Below are 14,306 nucleotides of genomic sequence, written 5' to 3' on the forward strand. Positions count from 1 at the left end.
ACCCTCCAACTTATTTTTTTTTTTAGCAGTTTAGTGAACAAATGTCTGTCATGTTTAATCCATAATTCAAATTCAAATTAGTCTGAAAAGTTACTTCAGAATTGCCCCATATGAATCAGAGATGGTAATAGAAAGACTCACATTACCATGTTGATTTTTATAGTGTTTGTAGCATTTCAACTTCTGGAGTCTAGAAACAAAATTACTGCTTTTATTTTTATCTTAAAGTGAAACTTGTAAGTAGCATGTAATTAGGACACTTTTGGATTTGTTGAAAGCATTTTTGACATTTGTATAAAATAATTTGTGATAAAGTTAATATATCCAGATGCTCACCAAAGAAACATGTATGTAAACAACTAAAATTAGATTTTATAACTGATCAGAATTTTCTCTCATTTATAATCGGTAGGAAAGACTGTCTAGATGTTGGGGCAGTTCTGTGATTTGAGTCTGTAACATGTAATAACTGAATTCAGTACCCAAGTTTTATGTCACTAGTATTTTCTTGATAAAAGTTATTCCCCCTGCCTCCTCAATGTACCTGTATTTCTCTTAATGACTTCTGGGATCCCGAGCTCTCTGTGCAGTCTGAAGAAGGTATTACAGTCACAGCCATGTACTGATTGATGATAAAAGCCTCTGGTAGCAATAAAAAGTTGTCCTTAATGTTTGTATCTGACTTTTTTTGCTTATGAAAAGGTGCAGGATCTTGATCGCTGCTTAAAAACCAAATAACCAAACCCGTTGCCGTCAAGTCAATTCCAACTCATAGTGACCCTATAGGACAGAGTAGAACTGCTCCATAGGGTTTCCAAGGACCGCCTGGTGGATTTGAACTGCTGATATTTTGGTTATCAGTCTTAACTACTGTGCTAGGCACTATTTCAATGAAGGAAAACTATAAAAATCCTAAGAATATGCTTATCGAAAGTAAAACAGGAAGAAAAGAGGATTTGAATATGACTGAGGGATATATAGGTTTTAGACATAAGGAAGAATTTTTCCTTTTTGATATTTTCTTGGTGGTGGACTGTGGGCCTTCTAAACAGTAAATTCTCATCTTAATGGAACTGTTTGTAAGGGCAGGCACAGACCCGTATCTAGATAAGGTCATTGTTAGCCTGGTAATTTTATTCAAATTTAGCAAAGCAAGCATATTCTCAGGTCATCATCTGACTTTGAAATTTTGCTAGTAGGATTAGCTGCCTTATGGCCTCACAGTCCTATCTTAAGGAGAAGCATTTACTCGTGTAAGTACAGGGGAGTGGGAGGGAAAATAAAGAATGAAGGAACTGTTTTTGTGTGAACATAGCAAGGGGTTGGCTTCAAAATTTTACATATGCATACATACAGCTATCCAAGGCACAAGAGTTGGTTTCTATTCACCTGGAGCAACATAGAAGAGTCAGGAATAGGGGGAGGATATGGAATGTGTGGCTAATTGCCTTCATGAACAACTCCCTCTTTTGCCATGAGACCAGAACTGGATGATGTCCAGTTACCATTCCTGAACATTTAGGTCAAAGATTCTACAGAACAATCTCGATCAAAAGGAGGAAAATGCAGAACAGAGTATCAAATTTTCATGGACTCCAGACTTTCTGGAGCCATAGAGGCTGGATGAACCCCCAAAACTATTGCCCTGAGATAATCTTTAAACCTTAAACCAAAAATTATCCCCTGAAGTCTTAAAACCAAACGATTGTTTAGCTTAACCAGTGAAGAGTATCTCTTGAGCATTGTGCTCTTTATATGTGATCAAATTGACAACAGTAACTCAATAGATAGGAATCTTAGAGGGCAGTGAATTTAATGGAGGAGGAAGAACTCAGGGAAGGTGAGAATGGTTGCTAAACTTGAAGAATGTCATCAGTGTCACTAAATGGTACATGTGGAAACTTGAATTGGCGTATGTTTTGCTGTGTATATTCTCAGCAAAAAAGATAGACAAAAAAAATCCTATTCATAATCTTCATATGATTCTGTTTCCTAATTCTTAATTGTGGGAGGTCTAAGAAATTTACAACTGTGTTGTAAATTAAATGACACTTATTCTTCCCTCCGCCCCTTAACAGATGAGGACGTAGGATTTTGTTATGTAGAAAGCTAGTAATAAAATTGAGTCTAGGATCAGAATATTTCCTTCATAGTCCAGTAGCTACAGATTGAACAAAAGTTAAGAGAACAATAGGATTTTTATTGCATGACCTCGAGGTTTTCTAATCTTATCAAAAATTGATGGTAAATCAGTTTGGAATAGAATATTGTTTTCAAGGGAAACTAAATTTAGTGGGATGGTTGGGTTCTCAGCTTTCATGCTTCAAAAGCTAATTTAACCTATAGTTCAATTAAATGACAGTATTTTGGGGACCTGACCTTCCTGAGTACTGTTTCAGGATCCTGCGAAGGTCCTAGAGACCTTCACAACCTACCGTGGGACTATTTGGGGGAACTTTGGTTCCAAGGGGCTTGGACTTAAATGGAGAGAGAAAATGCACAATATTCTTTGAACATTGTGGAACTTTTCATTAAGAGTGTTCCTGCTGTTAAATTAGATCTTGAAACTGTCCTCATTTAGCCCAAGTTACTTCTGTTAAATCTTGTCATCACGTCAAACTGTTCTTTCAAGATTTGGAAACTTGGGCTTAATGGGTCATAATTGTCTGGTGCCTCCTGGTGGTTAAAAAAGCTACCATTCCATGAAGCTTCTGGAAAGGTGAGGGAGTAAACTTGATAGGTATAAATGATCTATTGTCTAATCCTCTGTTCAACAGAAAAAAGAGCATGTTCTAGTCCTTGAAGATCAGGTAGACCAATAAAATGCGTCTGACAGTGACTCTACAGGACAGAGTAGAAGTGCCCCATAGGGTTTCTAGGAGTGGCTGGTGGATTTGAACTACCAACATTTTGGGTAACAGCCAAACGCTTAACCACTGAGCCACCGGGGCCCCCATTTTTTTCCTCTCTGCTAGTTTGGTATGAGGTTGGTTATTTGGAAAACTAAATGTTTTTCTCTACAGACATGGGGTGTGTGTGTTTGTAAGGGGGGTAGTACTAACAAATGCCAATGAAAAGGTCAGATATAACTGATTTGTCAAATGTTCCTGACTCTGCCTCTGGCTTTGAACATAGAGGGTGGCTCTTCGTTCAGCCAAGGTGCTGAGAAACTGAGCCTACATTCCCACTGTTGAAGGGAATTAGACAATGGTGTCTGCCCCCAAGAAGTACTGTGTCTTTTTCTCCTATATTGAAGAACCAGCCACTTCCATGTGTCCTCTGTTCTTTACATACCTGGGTTTTTAAGCTTTTTAATTCATTCATTCTGGAGTTCCTTAAGAAGGTAAGTTGTGCATTAGCCTTACTGCCCAAAGCAGCACAGTGGCCCTTTCCTTGACAAAATGTGGTTAAGCCACTGATGGTCAGCCAAAACAGGCATGGGCAGGGGCTAAGGATGGGGGAGTATATGTTCAGCCTAAAGTAGTTCATATATCTTCAACTGGAAAAGGAAAGATACTCTGCCGAATGTTCTCACAACCATCCTGGGAGATAAGCACCCCAAGTTTGCATTAGCAAATTGAAGGTTAGAGAGTTGTCTAATGCTACATAGCTAAGAATTTTTAAGAATTCAACTTCTCATTTCAAGCTTTTACTCTTCCTACTTGATACCTGTTATAAACTGTCATGAGGTTTTGTCTAAATGTTACTTTAAAGCCTCCAAAAAAGTCTTGAAATTAGCCTTTATACTGTGATAATTGGATGATGTCTCCTATGCTGGAGATACTAAATAATGCTTTGAGCTTTGGCCACTAGATGGTGCTTCTAGGAAAAAAATAAAGCAAGCTTTTTAATTCTGGGAGAAACTGAGTTTTTGGGCTTATTGTATGGTAATAAGCAATTGAACACTCATGTCTTACTGCTAAGCCAAAATCAACATCACTTACAATTAAAAGTTTGTATCACTTAAGGCACAAGGAGGCCTCTGCATGTGAGGCTGATCTTTAGTAAAATCAGCCATGGCAAGGGACAGTTGTTCAAGTCTCAACACAAAAAACCAGTTTTACAAATTAAAAACCCAAATTTTTATATATTATGTAAGTTGTACCAGTCCTGAAAAGCTACCTAGGGGCCTAAAGACCCAAAACCTTCCTGCTTTCAGTTTGAGTTGGATTTGACCAATCATTACAGCAGAAAAGATGAAGTACAAACTTAGTAGCACGTGTTAAAGAAATTAAAACAAAAGCTTACCCTTACAACATTTATCAATTTAATGGGTTTTATGATGTAATATATAAGACCTATGTGTAGGACAGAGCTATAATTCCCCTTTGAGCCATGTCTTGATTACTTGTAAAAGTGTAATAAGAGGTAACAAGAATCTTTCCTTACACTTTACCTTAAATCAGGTATAAAATTTTAGAAGCTCACAACTCAAGCTGTTTAGTTCCCAGGAGCTTCAGAGTTAAGGATGAAATGAGGGGAACCTCTCTCTCTCGACTCTTAAATATAAGCTTCATAGTAGAATGAATGCCAGATTGTTAAACAACAATGTGGCAGGTGGAAATGCATTTTGAATAACCCTGGATCCAGTGAACTGGTTTCTCTTTCCTGAGAAACAGCTTGCTTTGTTAGGCAGGAGGACACTCCAGAAGGAAGGGTAACTTTAGACAGGCAATTGCTTAAAGGCAACTGGTGAGGGGAGGGGACCCTTTTGCTTTTCAGAATATGATCCATCTTTAGCAGGCAATTTAGCACAGAGAGGGCTTACCTTTGCCCTTACTCCAAAAATTTGCTGTGCTCATGAGGTATACAGAGGGACAAGCGTGATTCATAGTACGAGGCTACATCCCACGCACCTAATATAAGGCCTGGTGCAGAATACAGAAAGTACTTGCAAGGAGACAGGGAAGGGGGTGAAGGTGAACGGATGGATGTGAATAAAGGGCAAGAGCTAGAACTGCAGCTCTTCAGAGTCCTAAAAGCATGTGTACAGAATGCCTGGGTAAGCCCAGCTTTGTAGAATGCCCCCCCCAATTTAATTTGTTCTTTTGGTGGGACAGAGACTAACCTCATTAAAATAGCTTCTGCCTCCCCTGATCTAAGTGCTGTAACTTTAAGAAAGGTTCCATAGTAGACTGACAGTCAAAAGATTTATATACAGCTACTAGTCAGAAATCCGGAGGTAGGAAAGGGAGGTGAGTGGATACTAGACTCACAATTACCACATTTTCCATCCACTCACCAGCCCTGGGTATGCCATTTGCTTGCTAGAAATTGAGTTGAAAGCCAGACTGTCAACCCCAAGGACCATATACTATGGTCTTAAGTATTCAAGCACAAGGAGCCTGGAAATGAGCCCATTGCCATCACTGTCAGCCTCCAGAAAGACAGTCATCTGTGAAGCAAAAGGTTTTATGTAAAACATCATTTAAATATAGTGAAATTATGTACTTTTTCAGATATCCAAGAACTGCTTACGCATAATCCGGGCCAATGATAGGCAGAAACGATACATTCAAGATAAGGGAGAAGGAAGTTTCATTTGACAGGTACACTTGATGGCAAAAACAGTTTGGTCAAATATACTGGGAAGACAACCTGTTTTCATCTGCTCCATTTCAGTGCATACTGATTCGGGTCACATCCCTCCTTTATATTGTCCTGTGCCAATCTCAAGCAGACCAACTAGACTACACTTGTAGCAAGAAGTCTGAATCTGCACTGAAATCAAGTGTTGTTTTTTTAAAGAAGACTGAAAAATAAAAAAACCTGTTACCAATGGAATCTGTTCAGATGGCTCAATTCTCCTTGCTTTTCTTTTCCACAATCTATGGGATAAGCAAATAATTTTAATCATTGATGATAATTATCCCTGGGATAGTTGCTCAGCCAGAACTTGAAAACCTACCAGCTTTATCAACACTGAGAAAGGAATCACCTGAGGTAAAATGCCAAATCAATGGTAATCTATCTTAGGAGAGATGGCAATGCACTTGGCCAGTGGTGTCCATGACCAGCTTCCCCTAGGTTACAGAACAGTCCTGACTGCTTAGTATACCTTCTGTCCACATCCCCTTCTCATCAAGATGACTATTAAACTTCCTCTAACCTGGTGACTTAAAACAAATGTAGTAGCAACTAGATTACACATTTCTCTACTTTAAAAACATAAAATTGCCTAATTTGATTTTTAAATACTGCTTAGAAAATATCTTTACAACTTGATGTAGAATTTTTTGTTTTTAAAATGTATGACAGGGTAGTTAAAGCTGATATTAAAATATGAAAAGGAGTTTAATAAAGCCAATTGTCATTGATTACAGTGGTTTCACTCGCAATAGGATCTACATGTTCAACTTACACAGCTGATACACATCATCCTTTGGATTCAGTTGAGGAGTTGGTATCCTCTCTGCCCCACTGGTTACATCACTAGCCAATTTCTATTCTTACAGATTACACTGTAGTATGAAAGGGATGGCTCTTGGCCCTGATGTTTTGATCAATTAATGGCTCAGATGAATCTGACCTTACTTACATTTAATATTAGGTTCTGAGTAAACAAAGCTTCTTGCCAGCATGCTCATCCAATTCCTCTGCCCAACCTCTTTCCAGGAATCAAATGATTCAAGAGGCAGGGAGTGTTGCTTCATTATTTCACGATCCAATGGAAGCATGTTACCACTTACATACAGGGAAACATTCCTAAGAATCTTGACCAAACGCAACTCATGCCACCAATAGCCTTTTCATGATCTACCTACTATAGAGCTGGAAAATGAAGATGGAAACCAGCAAGGATTATAGACAAGTAATGAAATTAAAGGGTAACTTAAAATGCACATGCATGCTCTAAAATAGGAATTTGAAAATTGGCCCTTGACTGTGAAAACTGCCCCTAAAAGGTAGCTGCTAAGAAAGTAATCTAGCTCTAAATCTGACCCATTGCAAATGGATGTCCATTAGAAATCAGACTCACTCAACTGGCAGAAGCATATGGGTGTGTTATGTGTGTGTATTTTAAGTGGTCCATCATATACTTTGATTTCTAGCAGAGTTTTTTTTTTTCTTCCAGAAATCTTGAAGAAGCAGCCTGGCTAACTCTGAGAAGACAGTGTCGGTCAGAAACAATCAATAATCCTGTTGTCTCAGAGAGAATATATACTTGTTCAGGGTTCATTTCCTATGGTCCAGGACACATAGGTCCTGGGTGAAAAATGACACAATCTAAAGAAGAGCTTCACAATGAATACACAGGCAGGGCATGGGCCAGAAAGTTATTTTAAGGTATCTTTAAATATAAATTGAGCCCCAGAGGCAAAAAAAAAAAAAATTCATCTCCCAAAACTGGCACAGTTTAAACAAGATTCAGACTTGTAGGTGAAAACCCTAGTGACAACAAAGGGATTTTTTGTATCTGAGATGAGGAGAGCATCTTAAACAGAAGTTCGTCACTTAGTGTTCATGTAAATATCCCCCTGAAATGAGTTTAAAACTGGCAGAATTGTAACACCAAAACTAAGTTTGAATAACCAATACATAAAACAGAACTGTCTAACTGGAATTTTTTTTTTTCCAAAACAGAATCCCAAACCCAAAACAACATATATAAGGATGCAGGTAACAGAAAAAGAGTCAAATAAAACAACAATGGTTCCTGAATTTAAAGGAAGGATGCCCACTTCTCTCTCTCTCAAGAGGCAGATGGTCAGCTGAAAAATAAAAACATTGTATCAATAGAACACTCCAAATAAAAAAAAAATTGTAGTCATCTCTGTTCATGCAATATCAAATGTTTTAAAACAAAAACAAAACCACCCCAAAAACTAACAAAAGGAAAATGTTGCCCAGATCTTATGACCTGATGGTTGAGGATCCTGATCAGGCTGTTCAGAAAGTTGCTCATGGGCAGAGAGGTCTGGAGTTAGCATTAGATCAAGTTTATAGGCCCTGGAAGGGGTGGCCACCTCATGTTAGGGTGCATGCTGTCTTCGGTCCATGAGTTCCTGGATCAGCAGCTTATCAACAGATCTCAGCACATGGCCTACCTTGGGTCTTGGCCCAAGTTCTTTGCTTCACTCAATTTCCTTTTTCCTTTTAATTAATGTTATTAAATATTACTATTTTTGGTAGTGATAAGTCACTTCAGTATCCACTGTGGGCAGTGGTTTGTAAACAGACATCGACAAATACAAACAGCAGTGCAATATTTGACCCAGACTTTAAAAGAATAGGAGGCGATGGTGGAAATGAGGTAACTCTTCCCCAACACGTGTCAACAGACAGCTCCTGCTCTTCTAATGCTTTATGTCCATTAGGAGAGAGTAGGGCTTGTCAACAGGACGGTTACATAAAGAAGAAGCTACAGAAGAGAAAAAAGAAAGGTTCAGATTCAAATTTGATTCTTGAAGCCTTAAAAAAAAAAAGAAGGAGCTCCTCTACAGTAAGCTGTGACAGAACAGCAGCATGTCAGTTACAGGGGTGACTTCACCGAGCAGGGCTGGAGGGTGAGCAGCAGCTGCGTTAGCCCCAGAGGCCAGGGAAGAGGAGGATGCTTCAGCTGAGCCAGGGCAGTGGGGCACCAGGGGATGCTAATTAGAGGGGCAGAAGGGGATGGGAATAGGGGAGAAAGGGTAGCAGAAATGATATGTAAAGCACAGAACACCATAATAGCAAATATTTTGGAGAATTTGGTGCTGCCTAGATGGTAGGGTTAGAAGTCCTCCAGATGAGACAGGCAAGCATGAGACTCTTTCATCCCTGTTTCTCTTATCCAATGTAACGAGCATGTATACATATGCATATCAAGCAACGACTAAAAAGAACTCACAAAAGGGCACACAAAACAATGTTTGGGTAAAAATATATTTTCCCCCACTTTATGTCTTGGCACTATTGATATATGCATAGATTACCTGTCCATCACTCTCCTATCTTAACAGACACCAAATTACCGAACTTGTTTGCTAAGTGATTACTTTCATACTTGAAAAAAATGATATGCTTCACATCGATACAATTATTTTAGTTTTTTAAAAAAAGACAAGCGCCTAACATGCAGCTTACATACATAACAATTCTGCATTAACACTGAAAGTAGATTACACAACAGTTTTAGAAAACACATTGGTTATTTCCAAACAACAAAATGACAATGATCTACAACTACAGTTTAAGGCATATCAGCATATTTTAAAGTTAAGAAATGGACAAAGTTCTAATGCTGTTCACAGCTTAACGTTCAACTTATTTTCAAAATTCCCTTCATACCTACATACAATCTAGACTCTGTAGGTCATAATTTCCACTAAAGAGGCATCACGTATGTGTCCAGTCAATGGAACCAGCACTTTTGGAAGCTGAGACTTGATGATTTCAGACACTTGCAAATGGCAAAGCAAAGGGATCTAAACGGACAGTTTTGGTTGGACCACACAGAGACAGTATGATGTGACTTGGTAACAGCTGAAAAACCTGATTCAACAGTTGTATTTGGAACACTTACAGATATGGCAAGAAAGTGAGGAAACCAACTTTACTTGTATGAGGTGCACAAGATACGGAGAATAAGTGTTATTGCTGGTGAGGTTACAAAGCAGAGAAGGAAAACAATAAGTAACCTGTGCCCAGTGTTACAGTAGATGATTCCCCCGGTTATGATGCCCTTTCTGGACCAAACCCTGGCCAACTAATAAAGATCCTGGGCTGGGAAAACCTACTCTCTGAACTGCCAGTAAATTCTCATAAATGCTTTTCCATCACACCTTACAGTGCATACAACTGTCATGGGTAGCTAGACTAAAGTCCAGAAGAAGCAAAAAGATGGTCAGTATGGTTGAAGAAAAGGTAGGGGAAGAGGCCAGCTAGAGCTGTCTGGCAAAAAAAAAAAAGAGGTGACCACTGTCAGCAGTTAGCACAAGGAAGAGATCATTAAGATCACCAAAAAATTAAACAGTCCAAATAGCAGCCTTGCATAAAAAAAAAATTTTCCTCTTGATTTTCTCCAGTGGTAAATAGTAGTTTCTCATTCTAGCTTTATTTACATTGTCAAAACCATGGACATTACCAAGGTTGACCCTCTGTAAGGTCCAATGATATCCATGATACTGGCATTAGTAATTTCTAACTCCCACACTGATATCAAGGGAAAGATGAATTTATGTGGTTCTTGTGAAAATGATATAAATGTGGCCATTTTAAATATATTTAGTTTAGTTTTGTTTTTTTAAAACAAAGGCTGCCCAAACCATTGCCTCCCTAAAACCCTGCAAAAGAAAAAATAAAAAATCCATCCATCCCATGGTTGTTCTAATTTTTAAAGTCAGAAAGATCTCAAAGGTTTCTTACTACCGTACTTACATGCAGAGGCGAAAGCACATCCAATTAGATTTGAGGGTATCATTTATTCCGTGCAGAGCCAAGGACTACTGTGAAAAAAGGCATAGATACAGAAAGAAAAAGAGCAGCAATAACAAACTAAATAGGACTGGGGAGGAGTAGTAGAAAAAAGTTTAGAAGCAATACATTAAAAAAAGAAAAAGCTTCTACATCTTTCTTTTGGCTTTTTATTCCCTGACTCTCCATATGATTTATTCTGTCATAAAAATTTAATGCAAAAAAAAAAACCAAACCCCAATCCAATCAATCAATAATCCTGGAATCAAAAAGTCAGCTGGATGCCTTTCACTACTAGGCTCATTTTAAAAAGGCTTTAGTGATGCAACAAACAGAATTTAAGTGTTATTTACTGTTGCAAGGCACAAAAATGCTCACACAAGCAGTGGCTGGAACAAGCATACAACACAAGTATTCAAGCTTTTGCCTGGTGCACAGCATATGAGCAAACTCAGCCCATGGTTAGAATCAGCATGCCATCTAATATTTGGCCACTCCATAGCCAGCTTCAGACTAGAATCATAAAACAAACAAAAAAGTAAACTTGGCCCAGCAGCTCCCAAAATCTGTCTTTATACCACTACTGCTGCTGCTTCTGGTTTGCAGCTTCTATTCCAGTTTAGTTTAGGCTTCAATGAAAATGATTTCCTTACTTTGCCTTATTAAGCCTAAATCCATTTATAACGGTATGGTTGAGGACGAAGAGAAATTAAAAAAAGAAAAAAAATTAGTTGGAATTCACTAGAAACTTATTCATTTAAAAAAAAAAAGTGCGAGCATGGTGGGTGGAGGAGGTGGGGGAACAGGTGAATTCTCTTATTTATTTGATGTTTGACTAGTGAAGGCCAGAAGAAAAATGCAGAGGTGAATTATCAGGCTCAGAAGAAATGTTATCCTTTCAAGAAACAGGAGATGGCAGAGTTAGAGGGAAAGCTAGGAGGATCTTGTTAGCAGAGAAAGAAAATCAAGAAGATGAAAGGACAAGCATCAGAAAGGAATGGTACAGAAAAGGGATTAAAGAAATACACCCTTTTCCCTACAAATCAGGTGTGTAGTATACATCATGGTGTATGGGTCAGCCCTAATCCTCGTTGATGAGGCTCTGATGCTTCATCTCAATTGGCCTTGGACACAAAGAACAGGTGGGACTAGCTGTGGTGAAGGGAAAGGTGAAGAAAATTCCCTCAGGACAACTGGGTTTGAAAAACTTAGCTGTTCTATTTCTTCTTCCCTTTACTGCCAAATATTGAAAGGGGACTAAGCAAGGCAGCTGGACGTGAAGCTGAATTTCTACTTTGGCTCATGGGTTTGTCCTGTGTTTTTCCCATTTTACCTTCAATGACAAAGTCCTCTCAAAGGTGTGCTTGAATTTCCCATGTGAAGAATTTCTGGAAATTTTTTTCCTTGTGCTTAGGGGAAATTTTATTAGAAGCTGTGCTGATATCTTGAAATCAGTCACAAGGGTCCTCTCCCCTCAACCCACTGAGAGCAAATTCAGGTATGTTGATGAAAGATTTCTTGTCTTAAGTAGTAAGTAGGTTGTGGAAAACCCATTATCCTTAATAGGAAGTTCTTGTACTAAGCAATGTTGTACGAGATCTCTGTGAAAGGATCAAGGCTGCACTAGTTAAAGTGAGCATGATCATAATTTTTTTAGGACAGTCGTCTCCAGCTTGGCAAGAATTTGAGATAGGGGTTCAGCCAAAGTTAAAACCATAAGAGAAGATGGTCAGTCTGAACAGACCTATAAGCCCAGGTCAAATAATGTTATCAATTAAAGTGAAAACAATTCATGAAAATGTAAACATCACAGAATGCTTACCCACTGTTCTGCCTACATACGAATCTACCGTGATTTGGGGCAGGTGTGGAGAAGTGACAGCGTAAGTTCAGGGTTTTTGCAATCATGGAGATGAATGATCGCGAAAATGCAAGTTGTGGCTAGTGAGGTTTTTAGTTCAGCTGCTGAAGTGGCGAGTTTTCATGTCAGACGTACATGTAGCATCTTACCCTCCCTTCCTCAGTCCAAAGCAACATACAAGTGACAGGCATGCTTACTGCTGCCATTCTGAACAAGCATAAAAAGGCAAATCATTTACTTTCCAGAAACAAAGTCCAGCTGCACACAGCCTTTGCTGTCACTCCCTCGTGCTACCATTTTCCGTCACCCAACAACATTTAGCACAATGAGTTAATTGCTATTGGCATTTGGGGAAGAGTAAAAAAAAAAAATAATAATAATAATAATAATAATATATATAGTAAAATAAAAGGACACAGATGGCAGAGACACAATATTACTGCAAAAGCAGGTGAATGCGGGAACATCCTTGGCTTGCCAGGCTTTATGTGAAGCTTGCACTGCAAGTTAAAAAACAAAACAAAAGTTAGAAACAATAATAAATAAAAAGAAAGGAAAATTAGGAGCGCCAGCACCGGCATCCGGTGATGGTGAATGCTCATGCAATGATTATGGAATTGACAGAAATTAAAACTGTAACAATTTTGAGTAGGCTATTCTACATGACAAGCAAAAGCAAAATTTTAACACTGAATTAAAGGACACATGGTTAGTTTTCATTTGCACATAGTGACTTCTTGAAACCACTGCATGTTCTAGTGGAAGGCTTTACTGTTTGCATTTTATTTTCTCAACACTAAACCATTGTTTATTAGGTTTGGATATCATCAGTACTTAATAGGACCTTCATCTTCCACTTATGAGCTGCTGAAGGAGTCAGAGAATAAATATACAGTAAAACCTGTGACAGCTGGAACCTGTGTAAGGTGACAACCTGTCAAAGAAGGAAAACGCAAATATTTTCCACTAACAGAGAACTATAGAAAAGTGGGAAGATGGCACTTTGTCAAAGGCAGAAAACTTGCGAGACCCTAAAAAAAAGGCTGTCCTGCCGAGTTCCAGCTCTCACAGCTTTCATTGTATAATAAATGTCTTTGTACAATTAACTTGGAGAAAAGGTCTAAAGTAGCTTGGAGATTGGAATATAGTGGATGGAAAACATGCCATTTAATCTACTTGGGAAGGAAAAAAAAGACGATCATTATATGGTTACAGCTACAGCAATGCCAGGAGCTTCCCCCTCATTTAGGTACGAAGCAATGCCAAACCCAAGGTCCACTGTGCGGTTGGTTCCAATTTTAGGCAAGTACAAAACATGCAACTTCATTCCTTAGCAGGAATCAAAATTAATTTTTTTAAAAAGAAGAGTGGATGGTGGTGTAGACTGCCGTTATTGGATGTCAGATACCGTTCTACAATGATGTATTTTAAAACTTTCTTTTGCATAGATGCACCTTAACCAGCGAATGCCTGCTGGCAATTGTGTGGAAAGTTTTCGGAAAAGATGAACACTGTCTGTTGAACAACTTACCCTCGGGCAGTCCCACCACTGTGGTTTAGCCGCAAACAAGGAAAGTGAGTTGGTGGCCAGAGATGGCAGGAGGTAGGGGTCCAGCTAATGGCAGTGCCAGGATTAGTTCTACTTTGTCTGTAATCTTAGGAAATGTTATATGCTCTCATGCCACTACAGGTCAAGGAGAAGGATAAAGCCTTACCTACGTTAAAAAGGGAGCATTTCATTAGAACAGAGAAAACAGAATTTAAAACTATTAGAATAACTAAGTTAAGTTCTGAGGGGGAAGCATAGCAGGTAAATAAATAAGCATCTCTTTCTCTTTTTTTTCTTTTCTACTTAGAACAAAACCACTTCCTAAGTGGCACAGGTGTGACTCCCGTATTTCCTCCAGCTCAGCTAAGAGGACAGTCTTCCTGTTTAGTTACCCTGGTTACTGTCTTTCTGTGGTCCTCTCTAACCAAAACTCTCCAACTGGCCCTGGCAGGAAGAGGTGTGATTTTTATTTTACTTTTACACTTCAGGCCTCCAACTGAC

At 38.7% G+C, this 14,306-nt stretch overlaps 1 protein-coding gene across 3 annotated transcripts in view; it reads right to left on the minus strand.

The window, feature by feature from the left end:
• Positions 1–7,056: 7,056 nt before the first annotated feature.
• The window catches only part of SEPTIN11 (septin 11), a 112,664-nt gene continuing 105,414 nt past the window's right edge, over positions 7,057–14,306 (minus strand). For 2 of the 3 annotated variants that reach the window (XM_023737622.1, XM_023737623.1), the window contains one exon: positions 7,057–12,756. In XM_023737622.1, coding sequence (XP_023593390.1) covers positions 12,741–12,756 — 16 coding nt within the window. In that variant the 3' untranslated portion in view covers positions 7,057–12,740. The remainder of the gene's footprint in view (positions 12,757–14,306) is intronic. The other variant, XM_004383122.1, reaches the window with a different exon arrangement.

This window comes from Trichechus manatus, unplaced genomic scaffold (assembly GCF_000243295.1).
Source record: "Trichechus manatus latirostris isolate Lorelei unplaced genomic scaffold, TriManLat1.0 scaffold00105, whole genome shotgun sequence".
Taxonomy (NCBI): Eukaryota; Metazoa; Chordata; class Mammalia; order Sirenia; family Trichechidae; genus Trichechus; species Trichechus manatus.